At 47.2% G+C, this 18,000-nt stretch overlaps 1 protein-coding gene across 1 annotated transcript in view; it reads left to right on the forward strand.

Moving 5' to 3' along the window:
* The first annotated feature begins 5,434 nt into the window (after window positions 1-5,434).
* Bcar3 (BCAR3 adaptor protein, NSP family member) overlaps window positions 5,435-18,000 on the forward strand; it is a 122,362-nt gene continuing 109,796 nt past the window's right edge. The window contains exons 1-2 of the mRNA XM_052730759.1: window positions 5,435-5,818; window positions 11,979-12,306. Of these exons, the coding sequence (XP_052586719.1) occupies window positions 11,990-12,306 (317 nt within the window). The 5' untranslated portion in view covers window positions 5,435-5,818; window positions 11,979-11,989. The remainder of the gene's footprint in view (window positions 5,819-11,978; window positions 12,307-18,000) is intronic.

The following is an 18,000-nucleotide window of genomic DNA, read 5'->3' on the forward strand; positions in this document are numbered from 1 at the left end:
TTCATCTCTTCGTTCAACAAGTACTGAGTAGTAATCCTATGCCAGGCCTCTTGCTAAGAACAAAACAAAGGCCAACCCACACATAGACCATACATTCTATAGAGCAATAAATATTAAACAGCAATAACAAAAACAAACGTAGAATTAGCAACAGCAACAAATAGGAGGAGAAGGGAACTCTGCATGTGTAACTGGAGAACCTGATCCATGGGAAGAGCAAAGGAAGGCTTTCTGCCCAGCAGGACATCTGAGCCAAGACGACTTAACCTGCTTCTGCATCAGCAACAAGGGGGCAATGCCGCTCCTCCTGACCCACAGAGTTGTAGGGAGAACGATCACGGATCAGACTTTGAAAAACACCCGGTGTTCCTAAAGCTGAGCATGTGTCTCCACGGCCAGAGGCAGCTGTTCCCAGGCTTCTCTGCATCTGTCATCAAGCTAGGCATTACTCACGTGGACTGAAGACTTTGATCATTTTCCTTTACCCTGCTAGGCAGCTAGGGCTGAACGAACCAGGGGTTAGCCTTATTCTGCCACGTACCTCTCACGTGACTTTGAGCAACTCATTTAACTCATAAAACTCACCTCTTTGCAGTCTTGAGTGGGTTGGGAAGAGCTCAAAGCTCCTGGAGCACTCAGGACAGCATCTACATGTCGTCACTCCTACGCCCACTGTAGCTGTTATCACTACAGATTACTGAGTCCTGCCAGCTTATCTCCTGGTAATGACTTTGGTCCTTCACTCCTATTCCCACTGCCACCAGCCAAGAGAAAGCACTTGTCATATGACAATGACTATTGCCACAGCCTTCCAATCAGCATCCACAACTTGGCTTACTTTCCCAAGTGCTTTCCTAAAAGAACAGTGCTGTGTCTCCATCCCCTCTTTAAACAGGTATGATAGAAAAAATATTTACAGCTCATACTGTGAAAAGCTAAGCTTCCTAATATGGAAAGAGACCCTAAAAATTGATAGGAATAGAACCCACAGATGGATTTTGTTTTTATGGAAATATGGGAATCTAGAGAGTTCTTAGCTCAGCAGTTAAGAGCATTTGTTGCTTTTGCAGAGGACCTGGGTTCGATTGCCCGTACCTACATGGTAGCATCCAATTCTAGTTCCAGGGGCTTAAACACCCTCTTCTAACATCCTTGGGTACCAGGCATGCACATAGTGCACAGATATATATGCAGACAAAACACTCTACATATAAAGTAAAATAACTCTAAAAAAGGAAATATAAATTCAAAAATAGAAAAACAAACGACTAGTAAACATGAAATGTATGTAGCCTCATTTCTTTTTTTTTTGGTTTTTTCGAGACAGGGTTTCTCTGTGTAGCTTTGCGCCTTTCCTGGGACTCACTTGGTAGCCCAGGCTGGCCTCGAACTCACGGAGATCCGCCTGGCTCTGCCTCCCGAGTGCTGGGATTAAAGGCGTGCGCCACCACCGCCCGGCTGCATTCCTCTTTTAAGAAATGAGGCTACGCCGGGCGGTGGTGGCGCACGCCTTTAATCCCAGCACTCGGGAGGCAGAGCCAGGCGGATCTCCGTGAGTTCGAGGCCAGCCTGGGCTACCAAGTGAGTCCCAGGAAAGGCGCAAAGCTACACAGAGAAACCCTGTCTTGAAAAAAAGAAAAAAAAAAAAAAGAGGAATGCAAATTAGAATTCATATTTTACTTGATAAGCTGATGAAAATTCCAGAGTTTAATAGCATCCTCTGATCAGGCTGACATTTGTAAATTGGCATAATTCCTATGGAAAGCAAGTTGCCATTATTTAACCCAATTAAAAAAGCATATACTCTTTGAATCAGTAATTTTTAATTGTGGACATTTGTCGTACGGGTATACTTGCATATTTCATTCATTGTGGTATTCCTTGTACCAGGTAAGGCTTGGAAACAAGATCGATGTCCAGGAAACCCAGTGCCTTCTTTTGACCCATGGGGCACCAGGCATGAACACGAAGCACATACATCCATTCAGGCAAAGACTTCATCTACATAAAATAAATACATCTTTAAAATTTAAGAAAACTGCATCTGAGGGAGTTAGGGTTATGCTCAGTTGGTAGAGTTCTTCTCTAGCATGTGCAAAGCCCTGCACTCAATTCCTAGCCTTGTATACACCAAGCATGGGGTTGCACGTCTGTAATCCCGGCACTGACTGGGAGGCAGGAGGATCATATAGTAAATTCCAAGCTAGCCTGGACTACATGAGATCCTGTCTTTAGAAAAAAGAATCTGTAGTCGGGAAGTAGGAGGGACAAGTGGGAAGTGGGGGATTAAAGGAGGAAGGTAAATGTGGTTTTAATATTCACATACGAAAATGTCATAATGAAGTCATTTTATGTAATTAATATGCACTAATAAAATAAATGAGAATGTGTCCCTATCCTCTAAACAATACAACGTAACAAGTATATACACAACATTTGCATTGTAGTAGGCACTACAAACTCTAGAGAATTTGGAGCACACAGATATTTGTAAACACTGTACCATTTTTTATAAGGAACTTGAGCATCTATGGATTTTGGTGTTTTGTGGGTTTTCTTTGAGCCTCACATGGGTAATGAGGAACAGTGTGTGTGTGTGTGTGTGTGTGTGTGTGTGTGTGTGTGTGTGTGTGTTACATAGTTTTAATTTGTGAATTATGTGACTATTATCCAACCAAAAATTAAATTTGAATATTTTTACTCCATTAAAATACACTCTCATTAATTCTTATTACTGTGTAGTAATCCACACATATTCACATTAGATGAAAATGGGAAGCACGTGTAGCATGAATTGTTAGAAAGTCTTATAAAAACAAACCCAGAGCCAGGTATTGGGGTGAACGCTGGAAGATCAGAGAACCAGAACCAGCCACAGCTAACCTCACCTCAACAATTCCTCAGCTGATCTCATTTCCTCAAACTAGAAGCCTGTGTCCTCATCCGAATGGATCTGAGCTGAACTGCTGCTCAAAAGCCTAAAAGCTTAACAGACTCTAGTTCCTGGTTTTCACACCTTACATACCTTTCTGCTTCCTGCCATCACTTCCTGGGATTAAAGGCGTGTGTTACCATGCCTGACTGTTTGCAGTGTGGCTTTGAACTCACGATGGATCTCTGTCTCCAGAATGCTAGGATTAAAGGTGTGTGTGCCACCATTTTCTGGCCTATCTGTCTATCTACCATTTCTGTCTATCTAGCGGCCGTTCTGTTCTCTGACCCCAGATGAGTTTATTAAGGTGCACAATATATTGGGGGGGCACAATATCACCACAAGCTGTCATCAATAATATGTTTTCACAGTTTGAAGGGAAAATTAAACTTGACAAAGGAAGGTAAGAGGCCTGTGTAAAGTCATACAAAATGGTCTTCACATCTTTGAGGACTGTCACTTGACACAGCAGTCAGTGGCCATTTGAGTCTACATCTCACCCTATGTTTTGCAGTTTGCATTAAGCAGTAAACAGTACACAAATAAAGGGTTTCTGCTCCCGTGGACCCCGGAGTTCAGTAGACCTGACCAGGGTTTCTGCCCATTCTGGGCAGCTGATAGCATACTCTGACTGTTTCACGGCAACCTTGGGAGAGTGAAGTGTGATGACTGGGTTCTCACAAGTGACTGTTTACGATCTTGTACTCAGAGACAAGGCCAGAGCCTTTGAATGTTGTGTTATAAAGCCTTCAGCTGACTTGGCCTCAAAATCTACTGGAACAAACTTAATGTTCTGGAACCAGGTCACCTTTTAAAGGCTACTTCAAAGCAAAACCAAACCAGTGGCTCTTTCAGCAGTGACATGGGGGGGTGGGTGTGTGGGGACATGGTATTAAAAGGAGTGATTGTGTAGGTAATACGTATACTAATAAAGGTCAAGGCTCTGCCTGTAAAGTTGGAGGGTAAGGCAGCTTATATTTCTACTTGATTGGTTAACATTCTCTGGGCTCCATGGATCGGGATGTTCCTTTCTCAGTCCAGATTCAGGACGTTTCCTTCCACTGCCTCTTTCTCTGCTCCTACAAGAATACCCACAATGCACTACATAGATTGGTTCACTAGATTGGTGTGACATAAACTAACACAGGGTTTTCCTTTCTTTTTTCAAAAAACACCAAGTTCCTCAAGTTTACTGATTTTTTTTTTAATTATTATTCTTGAGTCTGTTGTTAAAGCTGACTGTGGAATTTCTCACTCCAGCCATTCTTTAGCTGCAGAATCATTTGGCTCATTTTAAAGATTTATCCTTGGTGAACTCCTGGTTGTGCCCATGTATTGCCTTCCTGGGTCCATCCAGTTGCCCATCTATGATGGTTAGTTTTTGCCAATTGGAACAATCTAGAGTCGCCTGGGAAGACGGGACATCAGTTGAAGAATCACCTCTGTCAGATCGGCCTGTAGGCTTGTCTGTGGCGTGTTTTCTTCATCAATATTGATGTGGGTGGTGTCACCCCTGGGCAGGTGGGCCTGGAGTGCGTAAGAAAGCTGAGCACACCGTGGAGAGCAAGCCAGTGAGTCCCATTCCTCCCTGGTCTCTGCTGGGATTCCTGCTTGACTTCCCTTGACAACGGACTGTAACTTGTAAGCCAAATAAACACCTTTCTCTCCCAAGTTGCCCTTGGTCACAGCATTCATCACAGCAACAGAGAAGCGAAATAGGACACTTCCTAAATAAAACACCCTGCCTGTTTTCAGTTGAATTTTCTGGCTTATTCATGTGATCTGAAGGTGTTCTTTATATATTCTGTATACATTTCCTTTAGGAGATGTATGTATTGCTTATGTTTTGTCTGTGATTTGCGTTTTCATTCGTGGTATGGGAGCTCTTAATGTCAATTACGTCAATGAGCAGTGTGCCCCATTATAGTTAATACTTCATGTATTTAAGGAATCTTTACAGCAAGGTATTTTCTAATAATTTCTTTAGTGTTACTACCGTTTTACCTTTTATATTTAGGTCTAAAACCTATCAGGATTTGATTTGGGGTGTGGTATGGGGTCGGCATCAAGACTCCAAGACCTAGCATCATTTATCGGACTGTGTACAGTCTCCCATAGGTCAAGCCACCAGGTAGTGCAGATGTGTCTCTGGATTCTGGTCCACTGGTCCTTTAGTCTATGTGTGTGTGTGTGTGTTTCTGTGACTTTATAAATAGGTTTGATAACTGCTAGTATGGGTAGCCCCACGAAACCATCTAGTACTGCGTGCACCTCCCCCAACTCGGCTTTTCAAGCTTCCGTGTTGAGAGTGACTGATTTGCCTGTTTCCAGGCTAGTTCACTGTGGTTACCTCGGTCTTTGTCCCATCAAAGCCCTTTAAATTGAAAACCAGCCAGGTGTCTGCAGAGCCGCAGATCTGTTGGGTAATTAAATAACGCCGGGAAGCGGGGGGAGGAGTGGAGTAGGCGAAGTCGAGAGTTCCGTAAGGAAGAGTTCCGTCTACACTTGAAGTCTTGCTTCTCGGGGAAGACACCGGGGAGTCAAAACTCTCAAATCCAGGCGGAGGAGGGCCAGACGAGGTCACCGAATGTAAATGTCGCGGGGGGTTCGGCCCAGCCCGGCGAATCGGCTGGGCGGGGTGGGGCCGCGAAGCCGCAAATCACCAGTTGAGGGCCAGAGAGCGCGCCGCGGGCTCAGAGCCGTGCTTGCCGCCGCCGGGCCGGGCGGGAGCCGGAGCGGAGCCGCGGTGCGCACCGAGCAGCCGCGCCGGCCTCTCGGCGGACGCCCGCGGACCATGAGCCGCCCGCGCTCCCGGAGCAGCTGCGGGGCGGGGCGGGCAGAGCGGCGCTGAGCCGGGACCCGGGACCCCGAGCGCCGCGCCGGGAGGTGAGTGTGCCCCGTGCGATCCTGCTCAGGCTCCCGGACTCCCTCGCTCGTCCTGAGACGGGACTGGGGAGTTCTTTAGAGAAAAGTTAGGCTCGGGGCAGGGCGCAGCCCGCGTGTTAGCCCCCTTGAGTCCCCATAGACTTGGCGTGGGGGTGGGGGTGGCCAAAGTAGGGATGAGACGTGTGCCCTCGGGGTCGTCGGATCCCGGGGCTCCCGAGAGTGGAGCGCCGTGATGTGCTTCCAGCATCTCCACTCTTGGGCTCCCTGACGGTAGCATCCCGGGCGCTGGCTTCCAGACCCCCTCCGGACCGACCCCTTCCCAGTCCCGTCCCGTCCTGCCCGAGGCCGGTCTAAGTTGGGGAGATGAGGTGGCCAAGAGGACTCTGCTGGACGCCGGAGGCTTTCTCCGCTAATCTCTTGGGAAGTTTGCAAAGAAAGTGAAGGAGCCTGCCCTGTAACCGTTGACAACATCTCCCTCCCCTCGCCTTCCCTTTGTTGAGAAAGAATGAATAGTTGGTTGTGTGGCTCCCCTTGAGTCGGGGAGGGGAAGGCAAAAGGAGGGAGGGACGGGTCGCAGCCCATCTTCCTTTACCCGTCTAGTCTACTGCCACTTCAGAAGTTTGATCAGGGGTAGACACTCATCGAGGGCAGCCAGTGCTGGAGGACCGCGCATCACAGGACTCAGGTTTAACAGTCGCTTGAGGCGAGGTGGAAAGGGGAGCAACCCGAGTCTGTTTTTGCCTACAGCAGTTAGGCAGGAAAAGTAGAGCCCCGAGTTCAGAGATTCTTTTAAACCTTGACTCTTATCTCCCAAGGTTCCACCGACCTCTCCATGGCAAGTACGTTGGGCCAGGGAAGGTCGGTTTCAAAGCTGATTATCTCACTCTGTGTTCCCCCTGGTGGAGGTGAGATCCTGAAGGAGGCTCTGCAAGGCCGAGCGGGGGAAGCCCACTGGCTAAACCGTTTGCCCACCCACGAGTGTGCCAGGAAGCCTCCTGAGTATAAAGAAAACAGTTTACCATGCCAAACGCTCCCTCAGTGCCCAGCGCCGACTCCCTCACAAGTGCTGTTAAAAAGCCTGGCATTTCCAAGATGAGTAACCAAGACTTCAGTTCCTATGGATAAGAAAGAACTGCTTTGTCAGATGGGTGCTAATCTTAAGAACCTTGCTCTGTAAATCCTTCACTGTATTGCCTGAAATACAATCCGTGGAAGAATTATTCATACTTCAGTCATTTGGCTAGACTTCATGAGTTTACTTCAAAAAGAAAAGGATACCCCGATTCCTAAAGCCAAGCCAAAGTTCTAAGTGGAGAAGCCAATTTGTCTGTGGGGTAGTCCCATCTGCCCTTGCTGTCCGACTTTGCAGAAGACAGGGTCACTGATTTGAATTGTAAATTCTCTGTCATGGTAAGGGCAGCCGAGGCAGTGACATTTCCAGTTTGAGATATAAACGTTCTTGAGGCCCTTTCATCAGGTTGTCATGTGAGTTCAAACTTGAAAATATCCCCCGCTTCAGAACCAGAGAAAAATCTAAGCAAGTGGGCTGTTTATCTTTGCCTCAGCTGGCCAGATCATCAGGTTGTTTTTTTTTTTTTTTTTTGGTTTTTTGAGACAGGGTTTCTCTGTGTAGCTTTGCGCCTTTCCTGGAACTCGCTTTGGAGACCAGGCTGGCCTCGAACTCACAGAGATCCGCCTGGCTCTGCCTCCCGAGTGCTGGGATTAAAGGCGTGCGCCACCACCGGCCCGCTCAGATCATCAGGTTTTAACGTTATGTTTTAGAGCAAGTGAGTTGGACCCAGCTCATTAACGTTTCAAAGCTCGGTGGCTGACCAGGAAGGCAGGCAGCAAGGCAGTTAGGAGTTTGTTGTGAGGCTCACTCATATTTTCAGCATTCCCAGAGTCCCATACTTTCCCTATCAAGATGGAGCAGCTGACCTTTGTGTGTATTTCAGGATCTGGCAGTCAAGCCGATGGTCAAAGTCTCTGCTGGTGTTTGTTTGAAAGCATGCGGGCGCATGGTTCACTTGGTGCCTAGGCCCTTTTGTGTGTGTGTCCTCTCGCCTTGGTGTGTTTACATCTGTTCTAGGTTGAAACATCTGGCTCCTCACCCTCCCCAGCTCACCCTCCCCAGCGGCGGTGGGTGCTTTCGTTTGTGAACTCCAGCTTCAGAGGGGACAACAGTGCCTAAGCTCTGCAGACATGGCCCCTGCCCTGATTGGAGGAGATGTATTCTTGCTTGCTGTGCATCAAGGACTTCATTATACAGGATCACATTTAATTTTCACAACAGCCCATGGTTGTTAACACATTTAACAAATGACCACCTACTCTTAGAGAGGAGTGTGACTTGTCCCAAGCCTCATAGCTACTAAGGCAGAGGCAGGGCAGAGGTTTGAAGGAGTAAATACTGGCTCTAAGACCCAGGTTCTGAGTCATATCATTTTGATTTTCAAAGGCCAAATGGTACACAAGAGTGTTTAATGGCATCAACACAGAAGTATCTGCAAGTGGAGAAGACACGGGAGTCTGAGTTACTGTTCTAGCTCCTTAGTCCCAGGCTTCTGCCTTTGTGGGACTGGAATCCTTTCCCTGCCCGGGGCTGCCTTCAGATCTTCTTTTGCCTGGTCCCTTATCTTTTTTCTCACATCTCATGCCATTGTTAACTCTTCAGAAAGGCCCTGCCAGACCATCACATCATAAAGTTATCTTTTCCTCCAACCAGCATCCTCTGTCATTTCTCTCTGTTCTGTTTTGAATTCTTTGGAGTACTTAGAACTTGGGTATTGCCTGGTTTATTTTCTTGTTTATGTGGTTTGGTTGGACTCCCTACATCTCAGTTCAGGCGTCTTGAGAGCAGAGTGTTATTATAGCCCCATCCCTGGTATACTCTAAGCCCTCACAGGAAATATTTTGAGTGAATGAATGTTATTCCTCCAAACTGAAAAAATGAACTTGAACTACCAACATCTACTGTCAGCTTCCTATATAGATTTTAACCTGGCAAGGTCAGGGGTCATTTCTGTATTATTATTATTATTATTATTATTATTATTATTATTATTAGTCTTGAAGACCATGCACAGTGTCAGCCATATTTGAGGCTTTCCGTTTGATTCTGTTACCCAGGTTGACAGTTTGAGTGACAGGTACTCTCTGCCAAGGAGAATCCCCTGTGTAGTGCTTCTCAATCCTGGCTTCAGATTGGGCAATGCTGTAGAGCTTTAAAAATGCTGATGCTGGTGTCCTGCCCACAGAGATTCTGATTTTAGACTCTGGTTTGTGGTTGAGCCACACTGTAACTATTCCCTATAGGATTCTTAACATGCAGCCAGACCGAGCCCTAGGTTTTGGTATTTTAGAGCTCACCCTCTGCCTTGGCCCCGACAGCTATGGTGAGAAGTAGGGCTGTCATTCACGTTTTGTTGATGATTCCTGGTAGCGTGGGAGATACTTTCACATCCGCTGTCATAGGTGACAACACTAAGTGCCCTGGATTCTTCCCTTTGTGTTGGTGATTCCATGTGACTCCATGTCTAACATAACAGAATCTGACCTACACTGAACTGTCCCCTGGTGTCTCACACACAGCTCCTCCTGCCTGGACCCCTTCTGAAACCACTAGAGCTAAGGCACCATGCCGTCCCCCATGGCCATGGCTTTGGCTCCCTTCCTTCCAACGAGAGACCTTGAGCTTCTAATAATCCTTTGCTCTGTCCTGTCCCTTCTCTTGGCCACTTCCTGAGGTCAGAATCCTTCATTGTTCGTCCTGGTTTACTGCCATGTGCCTGAGCGACAGCCTGGCTTCCTTTTCCCTTTCCAGACTTACCAGAGTCACCTGCCGAGGTGGAGGTGCAGTCTGGATCCCTCCTGTGCAGGGCTTCCCTGGCGCTCACCAGCCGAGTCTGGACACTTGGGCAGAACCCTTGAGACTCCATGGCCTTGTTCTAAGCTGTAGGTCTTTCAGGAAATGTTTCTCTGCCTCTCCACTTGGCCTGCAGTGACCCAGTGTGTGGGGTTGCTTCCATACCTGCATGGGCCTGGTGTCTCAGTGTCCTCTCAGAAGGCTTTTCCTGAGACGTTCAGAATTCGGTCTCTCGTCTTTTGGATCTCTAGGAGTACTTCTGTCAAAGTTAACTGTTGTTCCTTCCAGCTTAAGGGCTGCTGTTTGCGAGTTGTGGGTTGGGGCTCTCTGAATCTTATGTCGAGTACTACTTTTAAGCGTCTGTTGAAGTAGAAATAGGAAAGGAAGATGTTAATACTTTGTTATCAGAAGATATATTGAGGTGTGGGGTACTCAAGGGAATTGTAGAGCCTTTTAGTGTGATGGCAAATTCCAAATCAAACTTGGATGTCCAGAGAAGCCACATGCCAGAGTCACTGGGGCTAAAGTCACTTTTGCTCTTCTTGGCTCATGGAAATAGACTTGGTCAACAGCGTGCGTGGCCTTTACACATGAAGATGTTTTGTGTGGTGCTAATGGTGTGTGCTGTGTCTCTCCCCACCCCCACCCCCACCCCACCAGTTTCTCTGAGATGATGCAGGCCTGTCCATGAAGAAGAAAGAAGCATGACCAGAGGGAGGTCACAGCTGTGAGGGGTGGGGACTGCTAGTTGGTGTGCGTCACTGGTGGTCAGGTAGAGGGCTAGGGAATTTCGATCTCTTTCTTTTAATAACAATGATTAACATTGAGTAAGTGCTGACAGTGTGCCAGGAACTGGCCAGGACGGGAGGGCCCTCTCCCAGGACTCACCGCCCTGTTTTTCTCCATCCCTGTGAGCCAAGCCTTCTATGTGGTCTCACGTGCCGCAAGACAAGCCTCTGAATTATCAAGGATGAGAAAGAACGGAGGTCAGGGTTAGGACTGTATTCTTGAGTGTATCCTACCCAGTTCCCAGCACTGGTGAACTTTTCTCTGTTGCACGGGGCAGTGGATTCGTGTGGCTTCGCATACAAAGTGGATTTCCTTTGCAAACTCCCCTTTTCCCCACTGCTGCCACCTCCGGGAGCTCACAGAGTGGTCGCTGGTGAAGCCAAGTCTGCAGGGGCGCTATAGGGGCACTTTGCACTCAAAGCTCCCCCCACCCCCAGGATTGCAGTGGAAAGACTGGTGAGTGAGGAATAGGTGTGGGAGCTGGGAATGGGCTGTGGAGTTCAGCCGGCCCGCGGTGATGTGCAGATCCTGGTAGGATGCCATAGGCCATGTAGGACATCTTCTGGGACTTTAGGTATCCAGGGAACTGTTACGGGTGGATTTGTATGTTGGCCTTGATGGGTCTTGTACAATTTGGCTTAGGTCAAAACTATCGTTTGGAGCTTTAGCGCTGTTCAAGGCCAGAGATACTGCCAGCCATACGTGGGGACAGTTGGAGCTGGTATTGCCTTCTCCCTGGAAAGTTTCCTCTTTTTCTGTGCCCCTCCCCTTTTTCTTCCTCCCCGACTTTACATGCACCTGTGGGCATTGCTTAACCCTGCTGATGGCTGGCAGGTTCCTGACTCCTCTTGGAAAGAATCTACAGGGTGTTACCACCTGATGGCTTTCCGGTACAACTGAGCATGCTGATGTGTGGAAGAAAGAGCCACCCCTGACCCCTGACCCCTGTCCCTGCCTTGGTTAATTAGAGTACACTGATTTATTTATAAAAGATCCAGTCTTTGCCAGAAAAGCTGCCCTATCATTGTGGGTAGCATAGTTTTAGTCTGGCATGGTAGAAAATCCCAGCAGCTAAAGAATTCCAGTCATCTCTGCCTGTCTTATCATTTGCAGGGTGGTGGAAATCAGGGTAGCCATCATCTAACAATTTATAGTATTTCTCCTGGTATTTATTTCTGAACCTATCAGTTCTTCCATACCAGTCTTTTTCCTTAATTGCATCCCCCCACTGCAGTAATGATAAAGATGACCCACATGCCTCTAACAACTCTGAGATGTGCTCATCTGTTTGGATTTGCTGCCCACCCAGCTGAATTTCTCTACAGAATCCTGAAAGAGAGAGATGAACAAACTATCCATGCTTACAATGTTCCACTAGTGATGCCTTCAGGCATTATTTACCTTTTGATGTTTCATGTTTTTTTTCCAGTTTCTTCCATACGCTTGAGGTTGATTCTCGTGGATGGTTAGCTTAGCTTGATCCTTCCCTCTGTTTTCCCTCGGCAGAGTTGAGAATCATGGCGGCGGGAAAATTTGCAAGCCTTCCCAGAAACATGGTTGTGAATCACCAGTTCCCCTTGGCCTCGTCCATGGACCTTCTGAGCAGCAAGTCCCCTCTCGCTGAGCATCGCACAGATGCCTATCAAGACGTGTCTATACACGGCACTCTTCCACGGAAGAAAAAAGGCCCTCCTCCCATACGGTCCTGTGACAATGCCAGCCACATGGGTACCCTCCCCCACTCCAAATCACCACGACAGAGCTCACCTCTGACCCAGGACATCATCCAGGAAAACCCACTGCAAGACTGGAAAGGGGAAACCTTCACCTTCAGGTAACTCCTGTCATTTTATGAGTGAAAATTATTTGTCTAGAGGGCTTTATGTTAAACGTATGCAGTGCTGTATGACTCCCTCCTTCCCTATCTCTCTTCCTTCCTCCTTCCTTCCAGTGTCAGAGGACCCAGGGCCTTATACATGTGAGGAAGTGCTCTCTCCCGGAACTGCCTCCCTAACCCAGGTGACTAGTGTAACTTCTGAAGCTCTCACTGCGCCTTAGCGGTTACCAACTGATACAACCAGTCCTGTCTTGTCTTCATTTCTCCCTGTCTCCCCTCCTTGGCTACTATTGAAGCAAATCTCATTTTCTAATAAACTTATTTTACCTAAGTATATTTTCGAATGTGCCTTTTAAGGATAAGGATTCTGATTTAAAGTGTAACTAACCACAACTTAAATATAACAGCTTTTAAAAAATCATTTCTTCATATCATCTAATATTTGAGATCTAAAGGATTTAAAAATCTAACGTGCTACATTAAGACTCGTAAAAGAAAACACATTTAAAAAAATCATAGCATTGGATTAAACTACATTTAATTCTGTAGCAATGCCAAGGTATATGTAAGTTAGGATCCAGACTTCCTTTAGTTGCGAATATGCCAAAATTAAAATTTGTGTGGTTGCATTACTGGATCCGCTCATGACAGTGTTGTGGAAGGGTGGATTTCTCTCTGCTGAGGCCAGGGCTCTGGGAAGGAAACCTCACAGCTGGGAATGCTGCTTCTCTAGCTTCCTGGTGGCTGGGCTGGGATTGGCTTCTGCTCCTTAGAGCCGGTTCGGGAACTGGGCTCTTTTCTGGTAGATGAGTGGCCTGTGATGGTATCAGGTAAAGAAAGGGCGGTTTCCTCCCTTATCTTTCTTGTTCCACCTTGTAGCAAAGAAAGCTACTCTGATCCTGGCTCAGTTTTTGGTTCCATCTATATATTAGACACCTATGTTCATTGGAGTATGTTGATCTTATAGGCCCCAGGGTCTCAGCAGGAAAGTTCTCCCCAGTCCCAGTGAGTATTTAAAGGGCTGGATCAGCATTGCAGGCACTCTAGCAGCCACAGTCTTTGAGTAATGTGCTTTTGTCCTCTTGCATCTGAAGCAACGCCCTCTCTGAACTGCATTTCAGTGAGAGATCAGATGCAAGTAATTAAATAAGACAACTCAAAATTATACTAAACGCTGTGGAAGGAATCAGTTGACATGCTGGCCCCCGATGGACATAAGTAGTCATTGCTTTGTATTTGTAAAGGCCATTAGGAGATGATTTTAGATCTAAGAGGACTACTTACTTTGACACGTGTAGGCTCTTCCAAAGGCAAAGAGCTGGAGTTCAGAGCAAGTTCGGTGTGTTTGCAAAGCCCAAAGAAAGCTGGAGTGGCCTGTAACTGGACTGGGTTAAGTTGAGAGGTGAACAGTAGGGATACTGGGGTTTGAGGAATGGGCAGACAAGAGTGGAGCATCGCCAGGAGGTGGTGGCACACGCCTTTTTTTTTTTTTTTTTTTTTTTTTTCGTTTTTCGAGACAGGGTTTCTCTGTGTAGCTTTGCGCCTTTCCTGGAACTCACTTGGTAGCCCAGGTTGGCCTCGAACTCACAGAGATCCGCCGGCCTCTGCCTCCCAAGTGCTGGGATTAAAGGCGTGCGCCACCACCGCCCGGCCTGGTGGCACACGCCTTTAATCCCAGCACTCGGGAGGCAGAGCCAGGCGGATCTCTGTGAGTTCGAGGCCAGCCTGGTCTACAGAGCAAGATCCAGGACAGGCACCAAAACTACACAGAGAAACCCTGTCTCGAAAAATAAAACAAACGACGAAGAGTGGAGCGTGAATTTTAGTTTCATAATGTTTGTAAGAGGAAAATAGGTGAGGCCCAGGTATTCTCCATGGGCAGTGTTAGAGAGCCTGGAGTGTTTCCTGGAGAATGGAAAGCCATGGACACCTCTGGGGCACCCAGATGTGTGGTTTCCTAACAGAGGGAGCCTGCAGGCAGCCTGCTGCTGAAATGAGGAAATATCTGAGTACATTATTGTTAATAAGGCACTGCTGGCATCCAGTAGGCAAGGATGGAGAAGGACCGCCGGACACAAGCTCCAGTCAGTGTCTAATCAAGATGCAGAGGCAGAACCGGCTGCTGTGATTGGCTTGCTGGGGAGCACGTTTCCTTGCCTAATCTCTTCTGGAGCTAGTTATCTGCCATGTACCAGACACAGACAGTTCACAGAGCCACACCTTAAAACTGTGAGGCCCTCCCTGACCTGATGCCAGCTCAGGGGTGGTGGGAGTGGGTGGGGGGTGGGGGGTGGGGGGTGGCGGAGAGCGGGGCTGCTCAGGAAGAGGTGGCAGTAGAGTCCCCTCCTACCTCCAGGAAGTTCTTCAATAAACACTCAAGGTCCAAACTGCCAACCTGCCTGGAGTTCAAAGCTTTCTTATTTGAAAACGGACTTGGACAGAGGTCAGAGCTCTGTAAAAGATCTTATCAGAGGGCGGACACAAATCCTGAGTTTCAAGTCCTGGCTACAGATTTAGCAAGTCCTGCCGACTTAGGGTTTGCGGATTGTTCACAGCTCCAGTAATCTACATTCATACCTTCTTTTCTTCACTCGAAAAAAAATCATACTATTTAGCATAAATACAAGAAGTACCAAGTGCATCTCCCACACAAATCACCAAGAGCGGGAAGGCCATGGGCTGTGTGTGAAAGGCCCTTGAAGTCCGACCCGTTGAGATTCATTATCAACAGAATCATTTTCCATGTTTTTTTTTTTTTAAATCTCTCCTTGATTTTTAAGAGTTCAGAATACATGATGTTTTTTTCTTCTTTTAAAAATATTCCAGTAAGATTATGAACTACCTCAATTCCTTTTTGTAATAAACCAGGGTCTGAGGAAAGACTCTGTACATGGGTGGCTAGAGATAAGGGGTGTAAATGAGAACCCGAGGTCCTGGAGAATGTCACAACAGAAACTCAGAGAACGGTAGAACATGGTAAAACGTCTCCATCTGATCCGGCTGAGAGCCGAAGGCAGCCGGGCAAACGGCAGCCCCTCCCAGTTACTTTCAGTTTGCAGTGACCAGGCCAGATGCAGAGGATGGACACGTTCCATCACATTTGGCCTTGCCCTGGCAGTGGCGGGTCCTCGTGGACATCCTAGACGCCCTCTTTGTGTACCCCACCGACACACGGAAGGCGACACTCCAGACAGGTGCCTCTTTGTGTTGTAAATCTCCATCTGCACTTCTGGGGTTTCAGTTACCCAGCATCAGCTGTTAGCTAAAATATTAAATGAAAAATTCTAGAAATAATTTACAAAATTTCAGTGTGGGCCACACTAAGTAACATGAAAAAAAAAATCTCCCAATATTCTGTTCAGTTCCACTCAAGACAAGAATCTTGTTCTGGTGCAGTGTTCCCAAACTATATATGGTAGCTCCCATTAGTCACCTAGAAGCCATGTTGACTGTTACGGTAGGGCAGTGTTTGTGTTCAGATAGGCATGCTTGACTTCATAATGGCCCCAAATCACAAGAGTAGTGATGTTGGCAATTCAGATATGCCAAAGAGCAGCTCTGAAGAACTTTTTTAAAAGTGAGAATTGAAAGTTTTTTTTTTTTTTTTTTTTTTTTTTTTGGTTTTTCGAGACAGGGTTTCTCTGTTTAGCTTTGCGCCTCTCCTGGAACTCACTTGGTAGCCCAGGCTGGCCTCGAACTCACAGAGATCAGCCTGGCTCTGCCTCCCGAGTGCTGGGATTAAAGGCGTGCGCCACCACCGCCCGGCTAGAATTGAAAGTTTTTAACTAAAAAAAAAAAAAAGTATGTTGAAGTTGCCAAAATGTACAGAATATTATTATGCTTGTTATAGTTTCCTTTTGCTGTTGTTATTTTACTGTGCCTGATTTATAAATTATACTTTGTCATAGCTGTGTGTCTAGGACAAAACAGCCTGTACAGGGTCCAGAACTGTCTCATCTTCTAGCACTGTTGGGAGATAAGGGGACTACTGTGTTCTGACTTGTTGCAGATTTGCTGTTTTTACAATGGACATGCTTAGTTTATTAATCATTAAACTGTGACCGTTATTGTAATTGCAAACGAATTGAGCATCCATCCCACGGGAGGCCTTGAACAAAGTAGTCAATCTCCCTTGTGACCCAAATGTTTACAGTTCTGAAGCTGGCATATCCACACAGATCATATGCTCCATTTTATAAGTAAGCCATGCACAAAGAAAGCTATACAATATAAAAGGGTACTATTAATATTCTTACATTTTATAGCTTTAAAATACCTTAAAGAGCTGGGTGGTGGTGGCAAACGCCTTTAACCCCAGCACTTGGGAGGGAGAGGCAGGCAGATCTCTGTGAATTCAAGGCCAGCCTGGTCTACAGAGTGAGTTCCAGGACAGCCAGAGATACACAGAGAAAACCTGTCTCAAAACCAAAACCAAAACCAAAACCAAAAATCTTAAAGGGTATATCTTATTGGAACATCAAAACCTGTATAAGGCTTGGCAGATCTCCTCCTCTTCCCCTTCCTCCTCCTCTTCCTTCCCCTTCTCTTCCTCCCCCCTCCTCCTCGTCCTCCTCCCTCTCCTCCCCCTCCCCCCTCCTCTTCCTCCTCTCCTTTCCCATCTTGCTCTTCTTCCTCCCCCTCCTCATCCTTTTCATCATCATCAACATCACCATCATCATCAGTGTGGAATGGGTTGAGAGCTCTTGAGGCACCTAAGCATACACCCTAGTGGATAACTGAATTTGGTGGGAAGAGATGGTGCTTGTTGGCCGCTCCCCAGACACTGAGCGCGACAGCCTCCAAGAACGATGGTGACAGCTGTAGGCATCCTGAACCGTCTGCTTAAATGGAAGAGGGGAGTCTCCCATCTAACACCCTAACACCTCAGACATGGGCTTTGGGGAGAGTCGAGCCTCAGCGGTCAAGAGTCAGAGGGCCTGCCTAGAGAAGGGAGTTGGTCTTCTCTTTCGGGGGCCGTATCTCTTAGCTTTCTTGTTGTCTTGGCCGCCCTTGGATGTACTTGTGGTTTTGAAAAGTGGCCAGAGCCAGAAGCCAGAGAGTTCTTAAGCCTGCTGCTTGATGTCACAGGGGAGCCTTTGTTCCACACGCACAGACAGGCTTCTCCAGGAGGCCTCCAGACAGGATTTCCTCTTGATATTAGCGTCATTGGTTGCTGTCCCTTTGATTCATTTATCTTCAGGGATGGATTTGTGTTTGGATCTAGAACCCTACTTGAGCTGAGGGCAGCCCAGTTCCTGCTGGGATGTCTGGGTTGTCAGGATCACCAAGCGATCAGTGCTTGGGCCCTTTTCCTGCCTGTGGGTATGTGGAGGCATGCATTCCTGGGAACAGCTGTGAGGGACTAATTCCTTCCGCATCGTGTGCTGTGGGCACACGTGGCGGGACAATGTGGGGTTTCATTAGTTTGCACGAAGCGTTCTGACTGACTCGGCACAAGTGTTATAACCGACAGTGGGCCGCAAAGTCCATGTGCAATTGTTCTTGGTGAAAACCGGCTTGCTTTCCCAGACAGTAAGTAACCTACCACACCACCACATCAGATCCTTAGGGAGGTAGAGCTGGGGGATCAGGCCCCTGATCCATGCAGACTTTTCTCTGAAAATCATTTCAAAGACGTGACTCTGGGTTGTCAGCACCCTTATCTGAAAAATTCTCCAACTATGGCTTTCT

This window comes from Peromyscus californicus, unplaced genomic scaffold (assembly GCF_007827085.1).
Source record: "Peromyscus californicus insignis strain IS unplaced genomic scaffold, ASM782708v3 Scaffold_9__1_contigs__length_137607984, whole genome shotgun sequence".
NCBI lineage: Eukaryota > Metazoa > Chordata > Mammalia > Rodentia > Cricetidae > Peromyscus > Peromyscus californicus.